This window comes from Cotesia typhae, unplaced genomic scaffold, assembly GCF_013202065.1.
Source record: "Cotesia typhae breed Kobodo isofemale line unplaced genomic scaffold, CoteBio_Ctyphae contig_4, whole genome shotgun sequence".
In the NCBI taxonomy this organism is placed as follows: domain Eukaryota; kingdom Metazoa; phylum Arthropoda; class Insecta; order Hymenoptera; family Braconidae; genus Cotesia; species Cotesia typhae.
In genome coordinates this window covers 9850190-9877594 of record NW_027423748.1, presented here as the reverse complement: position 1 = coordinate 9877594, position 27405 = coordinate 9850190, and the positions used below count along the sequence as shown (strand labels likewise).

Here is a 27405-nt window from a genome sequence, read left to right as displayed (position 1 = left end):
TTATTACTTTTATTACATGAATATCCATTTATTTATTTATTTTTCTTTTCTGATTGTCATTAGCAAAAAAATTCAAGGTTACTTTTAAAAAGTTTAGATTATTTTATCAGAAATATAAAACTAGATCCTTGGAATTAAGAAAGTTTGGGTTTTTTTTATGAGTCATGCAAGTATTTTAATAATTTACATATTTTTAAATATTTATCACGTTTTTTAAATTTAATAAATATTTCATTTTATTTAGAATTTTTTAAAATAAAAAATTATTTTTTTAATCAGCTGACATTTTATAATTTTTAAAATTTTTACATAATTTGTTACAAAAATTTCTAAAATTATTAAATTCATAATTTTAATATAAAAAAAAATTTTTTAAGTTTTTTTTAAATGAAAATTAATTTATTATTACAAAAATTAAAGAAGAAATAAATTAAATCTTTTAATTTTATTTAAAAAAAAAAGTTAACAATAATCAGCTATCTTCACTCATTAAAATTCTGTCAATTTAAATTTTCAGTTATGAGCTGTGATTGGTCGGCGCGATTCACCCCCATTTTGTCTGCGCAGAAGCCCAAAGCGCGTCGCACATATTTGCCAAATACACGTCCCGAGAACTATGGTAATGAGATTGAGAACAATTGGAGCATTTGAATGTTAATAATTGCGTATTCATACATCAAAAGTATTTATTTAACAATTAAAATATTCAACTGAAACAACAATTAATTAATTAACCGGCTGTAAACGAAGACATAGTTAAATCCAGAGTCCCGGGGTTCGAGACATTGACATTGATCGTCTGAAAAAACAAGAGCTGGTAATTGCGGCCTTAGTAAATTTATCTTTAAATTAATTAAATAAACTATTGATTAAATTACGATTCAAAAAAAAAAAGCTGGTTGGTAAATTTTAAAAATTCGCGGGTTATAAAAATTAAAAAATTAAAAGCAGCACACGTGTAAATAGTTATATATTTAGTTACAGTTAATAAAGTAACAAGTGAGTGTGGGGGTTATCCAGTATCACTATCAGCACTAGTGACTAGTGACTGGTGTCGGTGTTGGTGCCGTAATTGTTGTCCATCTACCGGTTGGATGTGTGCGAAGATTATACATGTAACCCAATATGTATACAAAATGCGACATACTATCATGTGAAGTTATGTCAATGTGGGAGAGCCTGCTCTGTGGTGGACGGAGATAAGTTGGGGGACTGCCGTTGGTGATGGTATGGTGAGACAACTAAACCAGCTTAATGTAATTGTTGTGCCCAGTCGGGTTTTCAGTACTAGTACCACAACTAAACTGTTACCCCAACAATATAATACACCTAGTACGAGTCGAGACTATTCAGTAAAGACACGCTGATGTCTTTTGTTTAAACAGCTAGATTTTATTATTTTTGGTGGTTCAGTCAGCTAGCCAAGATGATCAAGGGTTACACGCCCATCACACAGGCCCTCCTAGGCACCTTGTTCACCTGGGGGCTTACTGCTGCCGGTGCTGCTGTTGTTGTCATCATACAAGGCAAACAGGTAATTTTAATACCTTCTTTTTTTGGCGTACTGAAATAGCAGTTGGATCACTAATTTTTGGCTGATAAACTTTTATTAATAGATATTTTCAGGTATCTGGTTGAGTGAAATATTTTTTTTTTTATTAGAATTTTAATTAATTATTTTAGAAATTTATTTGACTTAAATTTAGCTGTAACTTTACAATTTTTACACTGAAAAAAATGTGGCTAAAGTTGGCAGAAATTAAAAATTATCTAAAAATTTTTTAATAATGCAATTATTATAAAAAAAAAATAAATTTAAAAATTCTATCTTGCTTTAAGAAATACGTATCTTGATTCACGAAAATTTATTTAAGTCAAGAAAGTCTTGTTCTGAGAAAATTTTTCTCTTGCTCCAAAAAATTAAATATCTCGATAGTAAAATTTTCATTAATATTTTTATTGACTAACATGTCAAATTGAAAGATCAAATAATATTTCAAAAATAATGTTACACAAATTTTTTAAATTATTAAATATTTGCTAAATTAATTTTTATTTATTTTAGAAATTTTTAGGTAAAATTTTGGTTTGTAAAATTAAATATTTATAAATATTATTTTTATTAGCTGATTAATTGTTTTTAATTAAAATTTTAGTGATAACTTTTATGAGATTAACCGCACGAAAAAATATGTTATTGAAATCAACAGTAAACAAATAATTTTTTTTATGTTTATTTTAATTAAAGTATTTTTAGTAATTCTTAAATAATGCTAATTTTATTTGAACAAATTTCGATTGCAAATTTAACAAATAAAAAAATATTCCATGTACTTATAAAAATACAAAAGACTAATTATAAATATATATTGAAAGATTATGAGCATCTTTTTTCAATGGTTTTTTTTTTTGTTTAAAATTAACCAACCATAATAATTAATAAAAAATAATTTTTTTTTTTTTTTTAATTAAAATTTCTTTACTAATTACAATTAAAAATTTTTCAGAGAAAATTGCTGGACGTAAGTTTGGGATTCGCAGCAGGTGTGATGGTAGCAGCGAGTTACTGGTCCCTGTTAGCGCCAGCGATAGAAATGGCAGAGGAGAGCAAGTTTTACGGTGAAAATGGTGAATTTGCATTTGTACCAGTCGCCGTTGGATTTTTGATCGGCGCAGCGTTTGTTTACGGAACCGATTTGTTGATATCCTCGCTGGGAATTCAGTCCCCAAATGTGCTATTAGCGATGCAGTCAGTGGGTACGAAACAAAGACGCAAAAACCTTCGGATGTATGATGAAAGAAAAGTTAAAAGTGACGAGGATTTAGACACTATTAATAATGTAATTAGTGGCGTACAAATAACCAGTGGCAATATTTATTATGAGTCCACCACTATCGATGGTATTGCTGATTTTTTTTTTGACTTTTTTTTTGTTGTTGTTTCTCAAGTATTATTATACAATCTACAAGGCACTGCAATGAAAAACAATAATTATTCTCCCGTAAACCAGCTCTATGAGATCAGTACACCATTAGTTGCACTTTTTCGTTTGCATATTTTATAATTTTACTTGTTATATTAACAATAATTAGCTTACTAATAATACTAGTATTAATACTAACATTAATAACAAAAATTGCTTCTTCTTTTTACTAACATTGACATCTGTGTGGATATTCCGCTTATTAATTTAGCATGAGATCTGAATACAGCTTGGTCAAAAAAATTAATTAAATAATACTGAAATTAAAAGACACAATAATTTTTTTAACAAATAAATTTTTTTTTTGTTAAATAAAATTAAAAAATGGTTAAGTGTCTACTGATTTCAGTCATAATCAATTACTCCATAATAAAATGCTCCATTTATTTCCAAAATAATTTTTACTAATAATTTATTTAATTAAAAAAGTTAAGATTGTATTCAGTAGAATAAAAACTGATCTCATAGATCTTGTCTACAGGTCTCTAAATTAAATTTACTATTTAGTTGAGTATGTCACTGTTACAATTCAATCCTTGGTGTATTGAACTATTTAACAAATTTGGTTTCCTTCAAGTGTGTATTTTACCATACATACATTAAACCTCTAATAATTACTAATTGTTAATTACTGTACAGGTTTTTACGAGCAAAACACCCGCCGGAGGATACCTGAGTCAACTTCCCGGAGCTCTGAGATAACCGAACAGGGTTCTGTCTACGAAGATCCTGGGATTGAAGCTAAAAATAACCAATGGAGACGCATTCTTTTGCTGGTCGTTGCTATTACAGTGCGTTGATTTTTTTATAAAATATTTCTACCTATTTATCATATTTATTTATCATTGTCATTTAAATTACAGGTACATAATATCCCAGAAGGACTCGCAGTAGGTGTTGGTTTCGGCGCAGTAGGCAGCAGTGCATCAGCGACCTTTGAAAGTGCTCGGTGAGTTTTTTATTAAAAATATTTTTTTTTTTTTCTATTACTGATGACTAATACTTCTATTCTATTAATTGAGTTTTTATAAAAAATTGATAACTGATAATGATAACACTATCAATACTTGAGTAGTTATCAATACGTAGAAAATATTTTTTATTTTTGAAAATATTCATTATCAATAACAATACACATAAAATTTTTTAAAGTTACAATTTTAATGATTAGAACAAATTAGATAGAAATGTTTAAACTCGTAGTTTAAGTTATTGATTAATAATAATTTTTATTAAATTAAATTAAATCTCAACTTGAATCAAAAGAAAAATTTTTGAAAAAGATGGGATCGACTGTTAAAATAAATTTAAAGAGTTACCACTCGTTGATCTTGAAGAATTCCCTTAGCTTGTTCCATCCAGTAGATAAAACAGCTCGCGTGTTATGCCTTGAGAATCCCTTAGAGGTCGATAGTAACCCGGCAGAGCGATGACTGAAGCATCGGAGTGATAAAATCGTGGTAGGAGGTCCCCGTCCCCATGAATGAGTTCCATGGTGGTCGAAAGCAGCGGCGGTCGGCCGGAGGCTGAGTTTATTGGCACGGCTCGAGCGAGGAGACAGGGATCAGGGGCACGTGTGGCCCTGGAATCCAACGAGCCCTAGGCGCCGCGCATTCCGTCCCCACCCTGGTTCTCATCATCATTGCCGATTGCCGCGTTGTTATGTATAGTACAGCTCCTATACTCTCCTCCAGAATACAAGCTGAGTCTGAGTCTGAGTTGGAGTATCGGATCGGAGCTTGGAGCTAAATATCGGAGGCTTAAGTCTGCTATATTGTACACCTATCTACAGTCCAATGCCAGGTCCTGAAGCAGCTTTTATTTCTTGGCCTGCTTTGTATGGCTCTTTCTCGGCATAAGCACTTATACCTACGTACTGATGTGCTAGTGTGCTCTCTTCTACTCACCATCCAACATCCAACATCTACCATCTACCATCTACCATTTTCAACTTCCATTCCATTCTTCTCCATTCTATATTCCTCTTAATCTTAACTTGTAGTTTGGTTATATTTGCAGCAACCACCTTCTTCTTCTTCTTCTTTTTCTTCTTCTTCTTGTTCGTTTCTACCATACATTCTACACTATATAAAATATATTTAACAACTAACACAACACAAGTATCTTCGCTTCGCTTATTTTCTATTCCCTTTGATCAAATCGCTATCCGACATCGTATAAGCCTCTGTCGGTTTTAGACTCCGATTTAGCCTGGCCCACGGCCTAAATTCTCTTTCTCTCTTAACCGTTCCTTTGTTTAGAAAGTCTACTTATATATATATATTATATTACAGTTTATATATAATATATATGTAGATACTTGCTGTGGGTGAAGAAACATGCCTACTAAACTACCACGATTTTTTGGAGATAATATTTATATTTACAAATATTTTTGTACTTCCTTTTTTTTATCTGGGATGAATTTCCTCAAATTATCGCTCTGACTTCCGGCACTTTCCCAAAATAACGCTAGAGATGAAATTTATTTCTTTTCTACACGGAAACAAATTTTCTTTATTCTGCAATAGTTAATCGTGAATTTATCGGTAATTTTTAAAGAAAATTTTTTTCAGTGTATACTTGTCTCGTATTGGAAGAAAAATTACTTTTTTTTAGAAATTTAGAATGCTTGTAGATCATTTTTGAGGTTCATTTGAGGAAAAATAAAATTTTAGATTCTGAACAAGATGGAGGGTCCGCTAAAATGGCTCCGACTATAAAAAGTACAGGTTAAGTCTGTTAATTTTAGCTTTAGATTGAAAAAGTCCTAGGAAGAAATAATAAATGATAAAACCTAAGAAATTTAATAATAAAATATTCCGGGGAAATAAATATGTACATATATAGAAGTACATAATATAATAGCGTGAAAAGGATGTGTTGTTATGTAGTAATCGTAACGACCGTCGTGGCCCTTTGGCGCCACATATTGAACCAGACCACCGCATATCTTGATGGTATAGTTCCTGGAAGCGGCCTTCCTTTCTGCTTTATTAGGGCGTACCGGAGGGCCACTTGAGTTGAGCTCAACTCGGGTTCGTGTGTGTAAATACACATGTGAGCATGAGCACACACACCAAAGTCCGGAGAAGCAATGCCATATACTCAAAAGCCCTCGTACTGATACTCACACATCCGCATATGTATAACACATGCTTACACACATGTACGTACACTCTGAAGAATGCTACACACAACCAAACGACTCGCAGCGAACAATTCATTCTTCGGCTTTCTTTGGTACCAATTCCTCTACATTGGTGCCAATTTATATTATCTCATATTTTACCTTTTACTGAATTCCATATTTAATTAAATTTTATTGGGAGACTTTAGACTGTAGACACTCAACACTTTTTATTATTGATTACCGATCAATTATTTTTATTCCAAGCCAATTTTACATACTTGGATTATATTGAGTTAATTATATATTCAGGAATGCTTTGTAAAATTTAGAAAGCAGTACAAACTCAACCGCACTGTTCAACAGAATATATTTATATTCTAAATAGAATATTGTACATTATTTTGTTTACTTTTTTTTTTTTTTTAAATACGTGCCCAGTGTCTTTAAAACTGAAATTCCTCTTTACTTCAACAAAATTATTTCGGGTATTAGATTCTGTAAAGTTTATTTTTTTAACAAATAAATAGCTTCTTTTTTTTTTATTTTTGAAAATAATTGCAATTTTTTTTTTTTTACTTCAAATTGTATCACAAATAAAAAAAAATAATTTTGAAATTCAAATTAACAAAAATCAAACAATTTTTATAATTTTTTAATTAAATTATTAAAAAAAAAAAAAAAAAAAAAAAAAAACATGAATGTTAATTTTCAAAAAAATATTTTTTGTTATCAATTTATTTTTCAAAAAGATTTTTTTAAAATTGATTAATTTGTAAAAAATGCAAAAAGGATCCATTTTGAAAACTAAAGCATTAAAATAGTTACAAAATGGCAGACAATCGTTAATATTTCGGATGGTTGGATGAAAACGTTTTAAGTAACGTTGATTAATCAGCTGTGTCCATAAACCTTCGCGTGCTTTCGTCAGCGTGAATTTAAATACACGTTAATTTTGTTCGGCTTATGTACACAGTAAATTCTTGTCAATAATTATCAATACATGTAGCGTACACAGAGCAGCCATTTACTCGGCGAATAAATTCTTTTTTGGTATAACATAATACTTATATATAAGATATATCTTAAAGTTAAAATAAAAAGTCAAAACTTTATTATCGGTCATAAATTTTCTTTTGTGAAATCCCATTAAATATTCTTTCCCATGGTTTGTAGTTGATAGGGCTCAAAATTTCTAAAGTAAAAGTAAAAGGTCGGACGGATATTTTCGGACATGAGCGACTTTTCGAAATATGTACATCATTTAAAACGCAAGCAATAAACCGAACAATAAAGTATGAAGAAGCTCCACTGAAGCAATTACGTTGGGAGCCAATTAAAAAATTGATGATAATAATAATAATAATAATGATGATGATAAGATGAAAGATTAAAAACAAATTTGTCGGATCAAAAGTATTAAAACGTTTAAAAAAGTCTAGTGTAGCGAAGTACAGTTAGCTCAACTCGTAATTAAATATACAATACAACAAACTAAGACCTAAAGTTAAAATGCGCCGCCTGAAGCTGTCGGCATTCCAACGCATTCAAATGACACACTTGGCGCTACAAAACTTTGTGGACCAATATACAATACAATACGACAAAATACAATTCAATACTATTACAATGTGTAGTCATAGTCCAAGTGGCGTGTTAGGCTATTAAGAATCTCTGGAATGAATGAAACGCGTTTCGTTAAGCTCGTCCATCTTTGTCTTTAATCTCTTTGTCTCACAGTGAGTCTTCTCCCCCTCACTCCCCTTCTTTCGACTCACTCCAAGCCCGATAATTAAGAAATATTTAAAAAGATATTTTAACCACTTCGGCCTTCCTGATAATATAATTATCTTATATTCTCTTTAGACATAAATTAAGACTGTCAACTATCACCCATTTATCTTTTATAAATTTTATTAATGAAAATTATTCACCAATATATTTTTTTCCCATCATATATCCAAAATTTACTCTCAAATATTTTATTTAAAAATTTTAACATCTAATTTTTTTATCAGAACATTTAATTCAATTATTTATTCAAATTTTTCATAAATTATTTTTTAATAACAAAATAATTGTTTTTTTTTATTCAAAACTTTTTTTCTTGAATTAAATTAATTTTTTTTTAGTATTAAATTTAGAAAAAATAAATCTAAAAAAGTACCTAGCTTTACTTGGCAACATTGGTCGATGATATGGGTTATCATTCCCCCGTGAAACTTAAAATATTACCACTACTGTGGACTACGGACTTAAATTTAACATTCTATCGTATACACATGTACAAAGTTACTTATAACTTACAACTTGAGTGAATATGTTGGTGTTTGAGTGAGCTATCATGTCAGCTGCTTCCGTCCCCCTCTTTCTTATTTTAAAAATTGTCTTCACCCATTCGACCCCAAACTTTTGGTACGAATATGAAGCCCGTATCAATCGAGAAAAATAATTAAAAATTGCGAGTATAATTTACTCGATAATAAGAGTACTTTCAAACCGTATTTGTTGTAAGTTATGCACTGCCTACTTCCACAGGTTAATATTAATTGATAAGCTGCTTTATGCTTAATATATTATAAATATAAATTATTTAATATTTAATGATATTTATTGTCATTTTTATGTATTATGTATCTCAACACACAACCTAAGACGTATTTCATTTTTTAATAATGTGGAATATCGACCTACGTTTTTTATTGTTGAGTAGGTCGATAATCCAGAGATTTAGATTTTTATTGCTGGATGTTTGAAAGTTAGGTCAGGTGGGTGTTGCAGAAAATTTTACTTTTTATGGCATTTCGCGATGCGACAGTTGTTCCGATAAATCAGGCCTTTTAAGGCGGCACCAGAGCATCTGATGAAAAAATTTCACAAACATATCTTTGAGAGAAGACTACATTTTATATTCTTAATACTTAAAAAAATTTATCTCAATTGAGAACAATTAATTGTACGATAATACTGGAAGTTGCATTAGTTATTTACGTAGCCTAGATAAAATTTTTTTTTCTAACCAAAGTGAAGTTTATTTACACAATCGTGAGAAAATAGATTGTTGTGTTTTTAAACAGAATCAGTTTTTGTTGAAAATCATCTTCAATAAAGCCTTTGTTCTTTTACCAAAATTATGTGTAGGTTATAAATTAAAAATAAGATATTTCCTTGTAAAATAAACAGAAAATACGGCCTCTGTAGTTTTTTTTTTTTTTTTTTTTTTTTTTTTCAATGAAGGACTTTCGAAATTAAAAAATCCGTTCAGCTTTACGATAAAAGGCTCTTGGGTCAACTATTGAAAATATTTTCAAAAGAATTCTTCTGCGAGATGTTAGTTCATTCTCAAATTCTAAAAGCTGTTAAATAATGTCTTTTGAAAATTTTTTTGTCTAAAAATAGTTTACGCAATCAACCCACAAATTTTCCTAGTACTCAAGTAATAATTAATGAATCTTTATCTTGCTCCGGAAATTCAGTTGTAAATTTTAACAGATTACTTTATTTGGTTACCCCAAAAAATGCTCCTTTAAATTACTTCTGACCTAAATTCCATTAAAGATAAAATTCTTTGTCTGTAACATAGTTAACTTTTCATAAAAATGTTCAATTTTCTTTAACACTCATCAATTTTTAAACCTGATCATTAAAAAAAATCAAAAACATATGACATTACTTATCCAAATTGGATTCTCCGAAAATTTGTGAAAGTTCTAAACTCCAACGAACTACATTAGCGAAACTAAATTTTGAAGTTGTAAGTGAGTTATTGAATTTCTCGAGTATCCTATTTAACATTAGCATCTAAAATCTGAGCTCTTTGTCTATTATTATTTAAAAATAAAAATAAAAATCTCTTAATAGAAGTAAAGGTACGTAGACGGGCAAATAGAATAGATCTATATATAAAACAGTATCACGTCAAATGGCGTCGATTGTCTGATACTTTATGACCTAACTGACAAGTTTAACTGGAGACAAACTACATCTTCTCTTCTCTTGTATAGATCTACAATATATACACATTATGTTATACACATTGATACAGACTGGTGTAAAGCCGCCTTATAAATAGCCGCCGACGTTTACCCTTCTAAAAGTGAACTTCCGGTATGTGAGTCTAAGTCGTGATTCTCCTATCCTATCCCTTTTTACGATTCTTTCAACTAATATATTTTCCTTATAGTATTTTTTTTTTTTTTTTTTTTTTTCCGGCCCTTTTAAGCGCACTCATTCACACCGCACATTTACATCTCTGAATGTACATCAGCGTGAAGATACATACATCTACATTTGTGTATTGTATCATATGATACGTATTTATCGTTAAAATAGTTATCAGTCGGTCGATTATACAGCACGGGAACGAGAACGACAAGCGCAATATCCGGTCTGTTTAAAATGCGACCGAGTGGTGAAGTGTAGTACAGTGTTAAAGTGTATTGGTGTGTGCTGGTGATGATAAAAAGGTCTTTACATGGCCAACGAAGGAGGATAAGGACAAATACTAAACTCAAACTCAAACTTAACACACGAGAACTCTATCTTATTGAAGAGTCAAAGTACGAAGAGTCAAACTCTGTTTATATTAGCGACTACTATACTCCCGGTTATGAATGAATCGCGGCATCACCGGATAGGAGTTTGGCCCGAAAGATAACCTCGTGAGATAACGTATGAACATGTAATGTCATGAGTATGAGCAAATGTCATACCAGCTACAAGCTCTCGCTTTTAAAGATCTACAATTCTGGCTCCTTTTACTGATCAGCTTCAGGATGAGCATTGACTATTGCTAATGAATGCTCACATTTTACGTTGCTGGAAATGTGAATGTGTTCTGGTCTTTAATGTTCCATTCTTACGTACTATTGCGCTAAGACCAGCGATGAGAGATCCACCAGTGATCGTATATATACACAGGCACATTTGCTTGGCACTTATAACCAAGTCTCGACATTCTGCATTGCACCAAAGCACGCCTCTAGACATTCTTCATGCATTGAGAAGAACTCGAGGAGGTGGAGAAAAGCGTAAATGCACTCAAGAGTATTATGAACAACTGTGTGTGGTCATCTTTTGCATATTACATACGTACCAAGGATATCTATACAGTATGTTATACTGTTATTCACTCTCATTATTATTTAAAGCCAATATCGGATAAATGTCGGGTTTGTTTTATGGGTTCTTAAATTTAGCGACGGATTCAAGGGGGAAAATCCTGGATAAATTTTAAAAGATTGAATTTTTTTTTTTTGAAAATATTATTTGCTGAAAGGTTTCATTCTTGTCCATAAAACTATGAATAAATTAAAAAGTTTAGAAGCCTGCGGATTAATTTCATAGCAGCGGCTAAAAATTTCAAAACTTGCAGTAAAGTTTACGAGAAAAAAAAAAAAAAAAAAAAGAGTAATAAAATAATAACAAAAAGCGGTAATCCTTGGGTTTTCTCAAGATGCCTCGAAACTCCTCTGGGTCTGGGATTCTGTCACTTGTCGGGTGCGTTTAAAACTCTCGGCACTCCAGAGATAATTACAAACGTGACTGAATTAATTAAAATTTGTCGACGAGTTTGGCAGATTCTCCAATACTCCCATCCTACCGACTGATAAGTGTGTTACACTCATTAAAAACTTCCAAGTTCCTCACAATCCGTCTATGAAACAAACTTTATCATTTTTGCCGCTACTCATCATAATAAAACAATTATTCTCTGATGTATGTTCTACGAGTAGACACGTCTGTTATTTATCGTGTATCGTTGAAGCATCATAGACTGCACGCGAGCAAAACAAAAGTTTTGTTTGTAATTTTGGTATAAATCCAATCGAATATTTCCTCAGAATTGAAAGCAAGCAAAGAGCAATAGCTAATAATAACGTAATAAAAATCCGGCGACAGGTTTTACAATCACTGGATTATTTTTTATTGCGCAACTTGGCAGTGCAACGACCGTACTCGCGTGTCCTTTCCAAGGAAACAGTGAGACTACATAAGATCGAGCGGTGAGTTTCATGAGTTCCGGCTTGATATTATGCCACCAGCAAGAAAGAAAATCATGAATGAACAACATTTAATAGGTTTATGCACTGTTAAATTCCAAGTCGACTAAGCTAAAATCAGATCCAAAGTTTCCATACCCGCAAGACCAAGACAGCCGTGCCTTGTAATGTAACTGCTCGTATATATAAATTTAATAGCCATCCCAGACGTAGACATCGACATGCTGCAGCAACCGAGAGGAAAAACCCGAGAGAGACCGAGCAACCAGGAAAATATCCACAATCCAAGTCGATAAGTGAAAGCACATTGCGTTGAAAAGAGATAAAATCCAGCAGATATAATACCAGCGGAGGTTCACCTTTTATTTGTCGCTTTTTATTTAAAAAGTCTAAAGATGGAAAGGGAGTTGGAGTCAGAGTCGGAGTTGGGTTTCGAGATAGCGAGCCTCAACTAGGTGTGTGCATTCGAGTTGCTCAAAGTAAAATGCTCAAGGATATCTGGTACTGAGTCACACTGAGAACTATGCGGATTTTTCTCAGAATCTGGGTCTAAGATTTTCTTCTCTCCTCCTTGTCTCTCACGCCCGCCGCTCTTATCCAAGTTCATCCTTCCTTGCACTCGTACTCCAGCTTTTTTGCTTCAGCTTCCTTTATTCTTTACTCTTCCCTTTTTATCATTCTTCTCCACACTCGTGCACCAATATACACAGCACTTCTTATTCTAAGGCGAGACGAAAGCCGATAACGCCGTTCCTCTTACCCCCTGAGGTCTTTTTGAGGCATTTCCAACCATCAATTCTCTATTTTATTCCATACATTCTGCTTATTTTGGTCCGTCAAATTGCATAATTGTGCAATCAACTAATCAGGCATAAAGAGGTTGCTTATTGACGATAGTCGGCAAAAAAAGGGAATCAATGTTTTTTTTTTTTCTTCTGTTTGGGAACCAAAAACAAGGTTGAGCCAAAGGTTACAAGAGGAGCAAAAAAGGCTCGACTGGTGTTTTATCACGTAGATGAAGGTGGTACCCATGGCGAAGATGGCGCCGGACAAAGCTGCCGACGAGACCATCTCATTTAACTCTTATCCTCTGTCCGCCTTTTATTATATACCTTCGCCCTTCACTTCACAAAATTGCCATGTTTCTTATTATTTTGTTCTGGATGGTGTTGGTGCATGGTGGTGTCTTCATCTTGATTTTTCCCTTTCCCGGGGGATTATTACCGCCTATTCTCACTCAAACCCCGGTACGCTATTTGTATTGCAACACTTTGAATCGCGGTGATTCACGGTCCGCCCGCAGTCAAATTCATATAGTTAAACCAAAGTTTAGTCTTTGATAAGTCAAAGTAATTTAATAGCAATAAAATAAAAATTTTAATTTGTATTATGTATTAAATTATACAGCTGAGGCTTAAAAGTACAGATGTGGTCTCATTATTGCCAATTCCATCTTCACTTGATGATATTAAAATATTGCTACATTATTATGTGAAAGTACTGAAGTAAAGACTCACTGTGTAGATTAAAGCGGATGCTGTGTGTGTATACAATCCGTAAGTGTGTATTGGTGTGTAAGTTGCCCAGCAGATACGCGGAGGAATGCAAAAGCTGATGAACAACCAAGACCTATACCTATACCTGTGTGTACGTTAATAAAAATATAGTAGTAGTAGTCTACCTTTTGATTGTGTGGCGTACCTTCTTCATCGAGATTGGAAAGAAGCGGCAAAGTTAGATTATAGAATGAAGAATCCGTGATAACTTCTCTCGAATGGCCGTGGCTTGGCTCGAAAATGTCAGGAAAGAGAAGGGAATCGATAAGCCGAGAGCAATGTCCCGAGGAATGCAGCATCGTGGAGGGACTTTGTAGTGCTCTTGCTCTTGCTCCTGCTTCTGCTGCTGCTGTTGCTGCTGCTGCTACTTTTGCTACCAATGTGAGAAGTTCTAACCTGTTAGGCTTATAACTACACAATCCACAATGTCATTTCAAATAAGTCCGATTAGATTCTCTCTCACTAATTTTTATTTTAGGTAACTTGTTACAAAAGCATTGCTCAAATTCTGCCTGGATCCATTTATCCAAGACCCAACCACAAATCCTAATGATAGGTTACCAAACTCGATGAAGTCGAAGTTGAAGTTGAGGCTGGGAATTGACCATTGTTTATTCAGCTTCCGATATCAAGATATTATTCCTCGAAGCATGATTACCACGATAAACATCTTCAGCCCGTGCGCTTTATAATCATTCAGCCAGAGAGCCGTTCTCGAAGAGAACTTCTGAGAACTGGACCCGTGAGACGTTCTCTAAGTTAGTGACATTCCACGCCGATACTTTTCTCGTCTCGTATTTCGCGCTTCTCCCCTCTTTTACCTCCTTCTAACTCTTATTAACTCTGCATCATCTTTATTTTCTGCTTCAACTTCGCCCACTTCTTTTGCATTTTATTGCTTTTACCCGGACAAATCTGGTTGTGTTTGCAAAATGCCGGCAATAAAGTTTCCATGTAAATACTTTACAATGTCAGTTAACAACCTTAAATGGCTTCAACTTTAGGACTTGAATCTCGATAAGTTAAATTAATTGGAGTTGGTTGGAATTTCAACTATATATGAAATTGAACAAGCATTTATTTAACTCCATTTCTGATGTACGAGGAATCTGAAAATTAGTTTATATACTAAATTGTACAGTAGCAATCAGTATACGTTGGTAAAATCTTTGAATGATTGACTGACAGATGGCAAAAAGCAGATGACAACTTTTAAATCGATCTGTTTTCACTATGATGAACATAGTGATGTTGAAGCGGCAGATGAAGATAAAGATGAAGATGTAAGAAACTGAAGAAGCCATTGAAGATACTGAAGATACTAAATAAGACAAACCTTTAATGGATCGCGAAAGGACGATCATGTGATTGCAGCAGCCAGTAAGCTCATCAAAACCGATGCCTGGAATGTGTCTGACATTACGCATGCGCGACGTGTATCTTACTTGGAACAAGCTAACAGACATACAAACGGGCCAAAGCCGTTATGTCTCTTTATGCCGAACTGAGCCAAGTCTATAGAGTCGCTGAAAGGCTGAAAGAGTTTAGTCTGGGTGAATATAACATACCCAGAGAGAAAAGTACTCAATAACAACCGTATTTTAAATCTTTCCGTTCCATAAACCATGGAATGAAGAAAAATGATCTAACCCAGTTTATTTCCCGGCAAAATATGCCACATCCAGACTGTTGGTGTATGTCTTTGCTGTCAGTCGGCAAGGCCGTCTTGTGACCTCAATGGTTACAGCAGCCTCTAAAATCCATCGGTGGAAAGTTTATTTGGATATCATCATCATCATCATCATCATCATCATCATCATCACTATCATCGATAAGTGTGGCTAGCTGGTTGGTGAAGCTGTTGGCAGCGCTCTGGTGGCTGGACTCGTACTCGGGGCCTCTTTTGCGCAATACCTCAAGATGAAGAAGACGAAGAAGAAAAGAAAAAGGGCCGAGTGGGAGAGGGGGGCCTGAAGAACAGCACTTCGCACAAGCGGCCAGAAGAGGTGAGGTAGTCGGCAGCAGCCATGCGGGGTGCGCAGGCGGACGAGCTGAAAAGAGCCGAGTGGGGGTAAGGAATGCATGGGAACGAGGCGCAAGCGGGCCAACCGCGATTTGCCCGTCCCGCATTCCACCAACGCCGTGGCGAGCAACTTCGAGTCTCGGGGCCACCGGCCATGGAAACCTCAGCTTTATATCTCCGTATATTTATATAGGTATACAAGATCAACCCCGTGCCGCTTGTATATACCCAGGATGTGAAATGGATGAAATATCCGTGCATGGAGAGCGAAAACCTCGTCCTCTTCGCGGGAGACCAGCCATCGCTACAATCGGGACAGTTTCTTGGATGTATTTTGCACGATTCCATCAGCCATTTCATTTATTAATTTTTTTAATCATCATCATCATCAGCATAAACCTTTCGCTCTTTTATTACACATTTTTCGCTATTAAATTACTCGACAAACAGCTCCGGTGGATTCTCAATGCGACTGAGTTAATGGAAAGTTGATACCAATCCGGTACATCAGTTTAAAAATAAATTAGAACAGAAGAGAGAAAGAAAAACTATTTTTTACGATCAAAGAATCGAAAAAACGGGACATTTTAACGGTCTGTTACCCATATCTACCTACTCGTACTACAATTCGTTGCTTGATGTTTCACCCATACCAGTTTAGTAAGTACCAGAAGATTCAAACGATCAGTATTTGCACAAGAGTCTTTACCTTGTTTTGTAAAAAAGACCCTGGACAAGTAGAATAAGAAAGGTGGTTGAAAAAATCTGAATAAAATAAGAAAAATATTAATGAAAATAAAGCTAAAAGGGCTACAGGTAAAACGAGTGAGTCTTTAGTATGGTATGAGTTACTATGTAGACGAAATTACGTGGGCAACCAGTTTGGAATTTAAGTTCTTCTTGTTTGTTGGGGTTTTTGGCTGTTGCAGTTTATTTTCATTTGTAATCAAGAGAGATCTTTCAGACTGCACGACGCCCCGCATCGATTGACTACGAATTGGAACATCCGATTTCTGATGCCGTAGCTTTGGTTATTTATCTGTACTAATAGATTTTTTATCTTAATTTGTGTTGTAAGAAAATAGCTGGTCAGTAAACGGAAGCATGAGTTGCATTGAGTGCGGAAGCGACAGTAATTTGTTTGTTTGTTTGTTTGTTTTTATTAGCTTAACTTAGTAGTTTAGGTGGATTTTTTATTTTATGAATGAACTTCCTTATTGAGTTCGGAGCGTTACTTGGCTCGCCGCAGAAGGCATTGTGGATATAGATAGATAGGTATGGGTAAAAAATCCCGGTGGATCTGTCACTGACCGCAGCTGATACTTTTGAAATAGTTTGTGGTGTAGCGGATCATTTAATACCAAAGAGACAAAGTAAGCGATTGGGTCATCGAATCGGCAGTATCCTGCTCCTTATTCCTTATACCTGGAGGTATACGACCGCTTAAAGACCGAGGAATTATTCCGAAGAACGGGCCTTAAGGAAGAGTCAAGAGTATCAAGGCACTACCGTATCAGTCCGAACGAACTAACCTAAGGACAAATTAATAAAAGCTGATGAGTTTTAAGAAACACGATATCCTGGATCCTCGGTAGAAGTATATTTTCGTTTACGGTAGTCAATTTATCTATAAATTCGCTAATTTATTGCCCAAGAGGAGACCCGGGTATCCGTTGACGCTTTTTTTGTCAATGGCGTATCGGCTATTTCGTAGTCGGGAATGATTTATCCGCGATTTTCTCACCAGATAACTAAATAAAAATAAGTTTTAAGAAGAATGAGATGGTAGTTGTAAGGAGAATCATGTAGACGAAACCCAAGTTAAGGGAAAGAGGTCAAACTCTCGACGGTCAAGATGAATGTTTGGTTTTTAAAATATATATGTATATATAAGATTTCGATTAGTCGTGAGAATATCTTTGCAGAAATTCCATTACCAAGAGTATAGTTTACCTGTGCTTTCTCCCGGATACTGTGCATCAACATCAATATATTTTTGCTTATTAATATATATATATATATATATATATATATATATATATATATATATATATATTTATAATTATTGATTTATAGAAACGCTCTGTAGAAATAAGCTTGTAATTAATACTAGCGATCTGCAGTCGCTATTCGACGTGAGAATTTAGAGTTGTGGATAGAACTTTGGATTAATGGGTTTTTTTATATTTTTTATCACAATGTTTAGAGTTTGGGTATCTTTAAAAAAACTTAAAAAATTAATACTGCTATAATTGGATGCATTACCAATCATTTAATGAAAATTGCTCCAAAAATTTAATATTATCCAAATTTAATCACAATAGTTTCTTATAAAATAAAAATGTTACCGAAAAAAAATTTTTCTGTAAAAAAAAAAATAGAAATCTAATTATTAGTTAAAGTAAAATTTTTAATGAAGCCAAAAAATTTGTTTTCTGCACCCCAGATAACTTTTAAAGCCCATTCATAAAAAAAATCTAGTGAGCTGGGTCGTATTTCCTGTCTTCCGATAATCTTTTAAATACACAGTTAGGATGTTAAATAAAACACCTGCAAAATTCCTCCACGACCTAGTGGAAAAAGTTGTTCTGAGAATCAGAGTGACCTCGCCCGACAAGACTCGTCTCTCGACTCTCGTCTGGTGATGATGCTGGTTATAGTTAATGGTAACTGTACCCCAGCATGTGTGTGCTAGGAGCGCATTAGTTCCTAGATAATGTTGAGAACGAAACTCTTGAGAGTAACAGATAGAAGAAAAAGTGGACTGGATGATGGTGGATGGTCTTATCAACCGGTAGTGTGGAAGCTGGAGACTCTGCCCGGAGGCTCTGCATCAGGATCCGGATCAGGATGATTATCGAGCTTACTCAACTCAGATTGTCACGCAAGGCATCTTACAGGACAGCATACAGAGCACAAAGCACACACATGCTCGGTTCAGCCATTTGATTATTAGCTCCAGGTCGTAGGAGTCTTTTTGTTGATAGACATAAACTGAAACCGGCCTTAGGTCATATCAGATGTCCGGTAATCGTAAATCCTCTCGATACGCTCCTATATAAGACCAATGACACTGGCTGACATTTATTATGCTAGTTGTCTCAGAGATTGAAATGGGAACGCGTTTAAGTTGTTAGCGGTGGTCATCGTGGGTGGATCGCCTGAGAAACTAACCGCAACAGAATAATCTACAAGAAAAGGTTCTTTTTTATTATTTATATTTCTTGTGTATACTCCCGTGGAATGTGATCTCGTTGAGTCATTCATTCACCCAGCCAGCTTTTACAGCCTTTAGTTGATAAATCATCTCACCAGATCCAGAGGAAATAGATTTTCTGTTTTCTTACACTCTATCTGGTTACGACTGAGATTTATCGTGAAACATTTAAGATTCGCTTGAATGCCTTCTGGAGTCGTCAATTTTGTTCAAGTAGACACTTGCGATACTTAAAATTGAAATTTAGAACCAATCTAAGACATATTGAAGAATTAGATCATTATTTAGTCAAAGAAAATCATTAAAATCCAACAAAAAATTCTTAAAAAAATTTATTTCCATTGATGTAATTACATCTGAGGAAAAAATTTATTATTTAACCGGATAATAATGAAATCAGAAGACTAATTAGAGCTGATGAATACATATGGACTATCAACACCTGAATGCCTAAAATAACAGAACTTTTTTGCAAAGAATTTAATCCAACCTGAACCCAGGACTTAATAACTCAGTTAAGCAATATTGATGAGTCATCAAGGAGAATTTCCCAGTGCCAGCGAAAAGTGAGGCAAATAGAGTCCGTCTTGTTTGCACATGTAACTGGCGTGCTCAGTAATTCGCAATAAGACATTCCTCAGTAGAGCCAGAGTGCAATAAATGGTGGACCTAAGTCGAGAGAACGGTCGAGTACGTTCATACACATTCATATACATACGATCGGTTCATTCACCTGCTTGCTGATCTTCACTTCTCTTTTCCCCTGGTCACAGCGCATGTTCCTCACCTTTAACCATGGCTCCCCTTCCCCTTCACCCTTCAAACTTTGTCTTCCATGCCTTCTCACTTAGCTACGTTCTTAGTTCTTAGTTCTTCCCTCAACTCTTTCCACCATGATCCATGATCCTACCCATTACATTGCCCATAAATCACCCCACCGATCCTAAGATATACAATCCAACATAACACTTGCGATCATCATCCAGCACAGCAGTCCTATCCCCCGCGTTCTATTTCAAGTCTCTGAAAAATTTATCCAGTTCAGGCTTCAGATTCCTCGTCAGCTTTATATTCAACACAGCTCATTACTCGAATCGTCGACAATGAAATAGCTCCTGCTCATGCTTTACTGATAATTAAATCTTTTCATTTTAAATTCATTCATTTTTGACTAAAAATTGGTTCAGTAGATGATTAAGCCAAAAATCAATGTCACACTAAAATCAGCTCGCTGAGAGAGTCGAAAAAAAAATTTATTTTAGAAGTTAAATACCTTAGAAATTAAATCTCTAGTTAGGAGAAGATTTAGCGGCCATGCGCCATCTGTTGAGAATTTTCATAACTAATTTTAAAAAGTTATATATGAAAACCACACAAAGTCATATCTATAAATATATGAGGTCGTGTATGAGCATCCAAAAAAAAATTTCACACTTCCAGAAATCGAAAAAATAAAAATTAAAAAATTTCTACCAATAATCGTAAAATAAAAAAATAACAATAATAACGGGATATCATAAGCTAATTGGCAGTAACTTTTGACGAGGCATTGAACTGGTAGAATTATGAAAATGTGTAAGTAAAGTAAAGGTACAACGCTTAACGCTTAAAACTAGGATGAAGATGAAGATGAAAATAAGCGGTTGTGGTGGGATTTAGAACGGCATAATCGAGTTCGCGGTGGTATCGGCATTCCGGAGATTCCACGACAGCCGACAGCGTACTTGTTCATACTTTATGCCGAAGAAGCATAAGCAGAAATGCATTTTACTGGTAGACTGAACAAGGATGAGACGCCGCCCGCGTAGATTTTATGCATTGTGCCTATCCATAAAATTAGAGGTAACATATATCAATAGGGAGTTCCCTGGAAGCATAAAAACTTCTAAACCAGCAAGTCTGTCCGCGGAATCTTAAATCCGTACCGGACAATGCTGATGTGATCCTTACCTCCAAGCATCGACAGCATTGCCGGGTTCTGAAGATTGAAGAGCGATGCTTGATGGTTGCCTGGAATCTCACCAGTAGCACTGGCCCCGGTAGCCAAGGCCTCGTCACCGTTTACCGTAATCCATCTTCATCTCTTCTCGGGCTCGGGTGATGCTATTTATGCTTACCAACACCACCAGTTACTACTGCAGGTGACTAAGTCCCTCAAGGATCCTGTTTGCCGGAGGAATTCGCTCCATCTTCAAATTAAGCTACTGCTTCATGATAAAAGTACAAGTACACTGGAGAAAAGAAACTTTTTAATTTGGAAATTTATTTTCGAGAGTTTCATCCCTTTAAATCAAGATTAATGATTTTTTACAATCAAAATTAAATTTTGATGAAAACATTTTTTTTTTATTTCAAGAATTTTTCTGCTTTGTAAATTATTTTTTTGACGTAAGAAATCAGTCTAAAATTTTTACAAAATTTTCTTGACTTAATTTTGCAAAAATTAAGTCGGATTAAATTAATAATTCTGGTATAGATTTCTTAATTTTTATATTAACAGAAATATTTATTAAAAAATTTCTTCAAATAAAATTTTTGATTGATTAATATTAAATAATTTTTTTTTTTATTTGCGTTCCAGAAATCTCGCGATAGGAATAGGCATACAAAATTTTCCAGAAGGCCTGGCAGTATCATTACCTCTGCAAGCCGCAGGATTCAGTACCCTCAAGAGCTTCTGGTACGGACAGCTATCAGGGATGGTCGAGCCGATCGCGGGAGTCCTGGGGGCCGCCTGTGTGTCCCTCGCGAGCCCAGTTCTTCCTTATGCGCTGGCATTTGCCGCGGGCGCGATGATTTATGTCGTCGTCGACGACATCATCCCGGAAGCTCATCAGAGGTATGTGATAAACTTACATACATATATCTACATCTATCCACTAAGTTAGTAGCATGTGTCACGGTTGTAAACGCTCATCAAAAATTGATATGCATCACCATGTACTTGATTATATCAACTCCCTACAGCATGTATCTCTTTATACTTGTGCTCATACTCATAACTATTCCCTAGTGTACCCTACTAGCCCCATAATAGACCCCATAATCCATAACAATTCACATGCCCGCTGTGATAGCAATCATGGGTAAATATCCACAGGTGCCAAGACTATCTAAAAACTTTTTAACAATACCTTAGACAATTATCAATCCCGTATCATTTTTTATTCTTTTATCTAGAGTCCCGCTTTTATTGTCGTTGTGATTGTGAAAATTTCATCTCTTTGTGGTTTTATCATACATGTGCTCTCTTATTTATTTTATTCATCATATTTTTTATATTTACGCAAACGAATCTCAATTATACGTGTGTAGTTTAGAAAAGAGTCATTTTTTCCCTAAATCTAATCAAACACACTGAAAAAAAAAAAAAAAAAAAAAAAACATTAAGGATGTTCCTAGACATTTAAAAAAAAAAAATTGAGCTGAGAATTTTTTTGGCTTGAGTAAAAAATACTTGAAGTAAACAATCTAATTATTTTTTTTAAATATAATTTCTCCAAAATTATATCAATTTAGAATATTACTAAATGTCTTGAAACAAGCTATGTTTTTTTTTCTCAACGCCCGGATAAAAGTCATCGTTTTAAATTAAATATAAAAATGGCCCCAAACTAGAAACTAGACTAGCGGTGTTTTTCCCACCGACACAAAAAGCCTTTTCACTTTTATTTAACAAATAAACCAGACAAATAATAACACACTGTTGAGTTCGGCAACAGTATATACAAATATATCTATAGACTGTATACGGTACAGAGACCCTTTTTTTATGAAAAACCCGGTGGGACCGGGCGCTTGGCTGTGGACCCACCGGCAATAGGTCAAAATGTAAACTATATTCCATCCATTCGACCCGATGAGGAGATTGAATGAAATGAATTGAAACGAGATTTTGGAAAAGTATCTCACAGAAATTAGGAACAATTATTCCCACGTAAAAAAATGAGACAAGTAGGTAAGGTAGTTGGGAGTACATTATATTATGGAATTCCAATTAGAATCACACGAATCTCAAGCTACTCAGCAACCACTTGAACTGCATAGTCAATCAGGTTGCAGTGGATAGGAGGGATAACCAGCAACACACTTACACACTTACACACAGACACTCCGAAAGCTGTTTTCTCGTGGGATTCACGACGATTATTAGGGAATATAATAGCCTGTGACGTCATACGTCCTCTAGTCGTGCATACACACAAACAAATAATCTAAATATAAATATAGTTAGCGTTAGCGGGCAAGACGTGGCGAATTTCTTTCCCAGGACCCGCTAGATGTGCATTGTCATTGTAATTGGCTTCTTTTGTATTTCGCGTGCGATCTAACCTTCTCTATAGATGTGTAGATGTACTACACTACTTACACTCGGACCTGCTCCGCTCATTCCTCCATTCGTTCGTTTATTCGCTCATTCCCTCGCACACAATCATTCCCTCTTTTACTCCTTTTTATATTTTATAAATTTTGTCGGTCTCACTCTCTATTATTCACTGCACGGGTATGACGATCTAAATAAGTCCTGAGACACTGAGTCGGCGCTCGCTCTCGAGGGTATAAAAATCTCCTGGGCGAGAAAGAATCTCGGCTTCTAGGGAAAAATTATCTTTTATTTGGAAATCAAGGATACAAGGGCTTAGTTTTTAATTTCAGGGATTAATTATTGTTATGATTACGATTACAATCGCAATCAACGGGACTCACACTTACTTAACAAGTACACTTGAAGAAGAAATCTGGAATTTTTTTTTTTTCTTAGTGTTTTTTTATTATTCAGTTAATTCTTAGTTTAGTTTGCTGTAAATTTATAATTTTATAATTTTGTATACATCATTTTGCCATTCAGCTTCGTACCTTGGCATTTAAACCTAACAAATAAAAAAAAAAAAATTATCACTTTCTTCAATATTAAAAAACTTGACAAAAATTTACATTGAATTTTTTTATTGAAAAAAAAAAAAAAATTGGAAAAAAAATTTTTTTTTTTATTAATAGTTTAAATTAAAATTGACAATATTGAATATATATATTTTTTTAAATTAAATTTTATCTAAAAATCAAGCTCACAACAATAACACCAACAATTAATTAACCTAATAACTTTCTAAATTTATATACTACTTGAAACATAAACCCGAATTAGTTCTTCCCTTTTCTAACAACGAATCGGATTAATATTAACCTCGCCGGTCGTCATACAAATAAAGGTGTAAATTAGTGAACAGCAGAGCGCGAAAAAGAAGGTGATATTTAGCAGATATGATGATTGATGTGGCAGAACGCCCATGATGTGGTTAAAACAGACACCGAGCCGCGGCGTTTTACAACGGTCACTTACAATTTACGGACTGTGTGGTAATTTACAAAATCAACAACCCGTGACAAGTGGTATGCCGACACAATTGCCGATTCTCGCTAAAACCGAGCCTTATTTCATCGTTATTTCATTAGCTGGCAATATTATTTTGAACTTGCGCTTTCATTTAAATCCTTAATTTTTACTTAAAAAAAAAAAAAAAAAAAAAAAAAAATTGAGATTCGATTTTTGAGCCAACACTAATTCCCACTCGTTCATCTGTCACAGCAAATGCATTTAATATTAACAAAAACTAAAAATTTTATTAACAAAAAATAAAATCACTTCACAAATCACGCCCAGTCCTCGTCCTCACCCTGCAAGCCCCAAAATAATAATCACAACTTATTATTAATGGGTAATTTTAAATAATTTGCAGTGGAAACGGCACGTTGGCCAGCTGGGGCGCCATGGTTGGCTTCCTAATCATGATGTCTCTTGACGTAGGACTCGGCTAATTGTTTTAAAATTGTTCTTCACCAATCTGAGGACAGTATTTTATTTTTTCTACTAGATCTAATCAATAAAACAAATAAAAATAAAATAATTAAAAATACAATTATATTATAATGAATATAATTATAATTATAAATGAGGAGTTTTTGCTCAACCGATCGACGACTGAGTGGACGTTGATTAAGAGCCAAAGCATCAGTCAATAAAAAAGAATAAAAAAAGCTTAAATATTTACTAATGAGCCTTCACGTAATATAACTGATCTACGTAGCTCGAATAAATTTAGTTAATTAGTTCTCGGCGTGTTATATGTGTTATACATTTATATTAAACTTTTAAAATTGTGATTATTTATCCCCGTGAATTCGATAACTCAAAATATATTGACAACTTTCTAAACAGCCATTAATAATGATCCTCGAGATTGATTATTATGTTAAGTGTGTACTTGTACATATGTGCAGTTTATAATTACAAACTTATGAATTAATATATTTAATTACCGACTTTAATTGGCTGATGTTGTTATCGCCATTTTTTGAGTTATTTTTTCCTATCTAAGCTCTTGGATAATTAATTTCAAGCCGCTGTAGTTTTATTTTGATAAAAGTGTCAGCACATATTTCATTTAAACAATTATACTTATATTAAATTGAATAATTTTTTTTCCTAATTTTTTTCTTCTTTTTTTTTCGTGAGTGTATAATATTGCGCATCTTGCAAATAATTGAAAATATATGTATGTATGTTTATATTTATATTTTCATACTTGATGTGTTTTTGGAGTTATTGTTGAAGGATTGTTGGATAATTAATTGATAGAGGAATTGAAATTAGTTAATTAATTTTTTTTTAATTTAATTAAAAAGACTGGGGCTCAAATTAAATATGAAATAATTTTTTTTTTTTTTAATTAAATTTTTGGAGTGATTTTTTAAATAAATTAAAAATTCTCTGGTCTAATTATTTCAAATGGTGCATTAAACATTAAGAATTAAATTAATGAAAGACTCTAATAGATCAAATAAAACAAAAGAAAAAAAAAAAAAGGTGCAGGGCACAGAAATAAAGAATATTATAGTATAGCAACTAATAAATAAAGTGTAAAAATAGAGATGATCTTCTGTACCATACTAGGGATTTGGAGTCCCTGCTCGTGTCTTTGTTCAGAAAACCCTCAGATTATAGTTTTTCCGTTTTAGGTATCTAGGGTTTTCTCGGAAAACTATAAATATAAATACCTTCGTATTTTTAATTTTTTTCAGGCGAGGTTCGTAATGTATAGATAATTTTACTATTTAATTATAAGCATCAATATAAGTAAGTAAGTAAAAAAAAGCAACTAGGTAATACTCTTTTTGAATAAATAATTGTTGGTGTTACGAAAGTGTCTTGATGATTATCAGACGATGTAATTTCGTAATGTTTATACGTGATACCTTTGATTTTTAAATAAAGTAATTTAATTTTAATATTAACTCATTTTTTGCTTTATTAATTATTTATTGTAATAATTAATTAAATTGAATTTTTTAAGGGAGTAAAAAAAATTTTGTCCAATTTTTTTTTACAAAAAAAAATTCTTAAAAAAATTATTAATTTTTTTTAAGTTTGTAAAATTTCAAGGAAAAATTTTCCTTAATAAATTTTTTCAATGTTAAAAATTCAAGGACAAAATTGCCCCAATAAATTTTAACAAAGCTCGTTTTTTTTTTTCCTCCGAGCAAAAAGTCTAATTCTAAACTAAATACAAAGTAGTGTTCGTAAAATTTCCCTGTATTTGATCCACAGGCAACAAAAATGCCAAAAATGTTAAACTTTGTGAGTACCTAGCACATAGTAGCAACTAAACTCAAAAAGAGAAAGGTCAACAGATAAATCCCGAGCAAATGTAACAAAGCGCTTAGCCCTGAGGCCATAGGGGCGAGGGTTCGAACGTCAGCTGTACAACTAGGGTGGGGTATATCGGAATTGAGTCGTGATTCGTGCTGTTTTATGCACCAAACTCCAAGTAGCAGCAGTCTTTCAATGCACTTGGACTCGTTCGCTCTTCTATCACTCGTGTTCGTCTCTTACATGTACAAAACATGCAATGTGCACTATACATAATATGTTACTCCATTAAATAATAATTTTATTTATTAATCATTTTTATTACCGCTAAGTACTGTGTCAGGCCAACTAAAACTCCGTGCATTTATTTATTTATTTATTTATTGCGAATTTCAGTTATTTACAGTGATTTTTAGTTAGTAGTAGTATTTTACTATTACCAATTAGAGTTAAATGAAAATCTATAGTGTACCAGATACATCAGCACTGCAGGTAAATTACATTAATAATAATAAATTACAATGTATAAGTTATTTCAGCATTAATAGTTTTGTCTTTTGTGATTAAACATGTCACGATTCTTTAATTTTTTTTCTATTGCGTCTACAATTTTATTTATAAATAAATATAAATATATGTACAGCGTTTATTATTCATCATACACTTGTATGTCATATTAATGATGAGGAAATAATTTTATGGAAATTCCCCGGCGTTAAATTATTTATTACATCATTTTATTTATTGTCATTGTTATTATTATTATTATAGTTAATTGTAATTGTAATTGTCTTACGTCACTGTCGTACAGTGCATCCACTTCTAAACGCTTATTTTTAAACGGA

General features: G+C 33.6%; 1 protein-coding gene across 2 annotated transcripts; it reads left to right on the top strand.

Moving 5' to 3' along the window:
* The first annotated feature begins 666 nt into the window (after positions 1-666).
* Positions 667-26205, top strand: Zip48c (Zinc/iron regulated transporter-related protein 48C). Of its 2 annotated transcripts, XM_074243104.1 has the most exons (7): positions 667-1232; positions 1386-1534; positions 2508-2901; positions 3624-3775; positions 3848-3933; positions 21494-21751; positions 24651-26205. In XM_074243104.1, exons 2-7 carry the CDS (start codon positions 1427-1429, stop codon positions 24727-24729), a joined length of 1077 nt encoding a protein of 358 aa, XP_074099205.1. In that variant the 5' UTR covers positions 667-1232; positions 1386-1426; the 3' UTR covers positions 24730-26205. The 2 variants fall into 2 exon arrangements, with proteins under 2 accessions (XP_074099205.1, XP_074099206.1); XM_074243105.1 differs by lacking the exon at positions 667-1232 and having other exon boundaries at positions 1256-1534; positions 2508-2757.
* Positions 26206-27405: the final 1200 nt, after the last annotated feature.

Bases quoted from the DNA above. Each gene is read 5' to 3' on its own strand.
- Zip48c (XM_074243104.1), top strand. From the start codon at position 1,427: ATGATCAAGGGTTACACGCCCATCACACAGGCCCTCCTAGGCACCTTG. The intron at 2,902-3,623 runs GTATTGCTGATT...ATTACTGTACAG, and splicing joins TGAGTCCACCACTATCGATG to GTTTTTACGAGCAAAACACC. The intron at 3,934-21,493 runs GTGAGTTTTTTA...TTTGCGTTCCAG, and splicing joins GCGACCTTTGAAAGTGCTCG to AAATCTCGCGATAGGAATAG.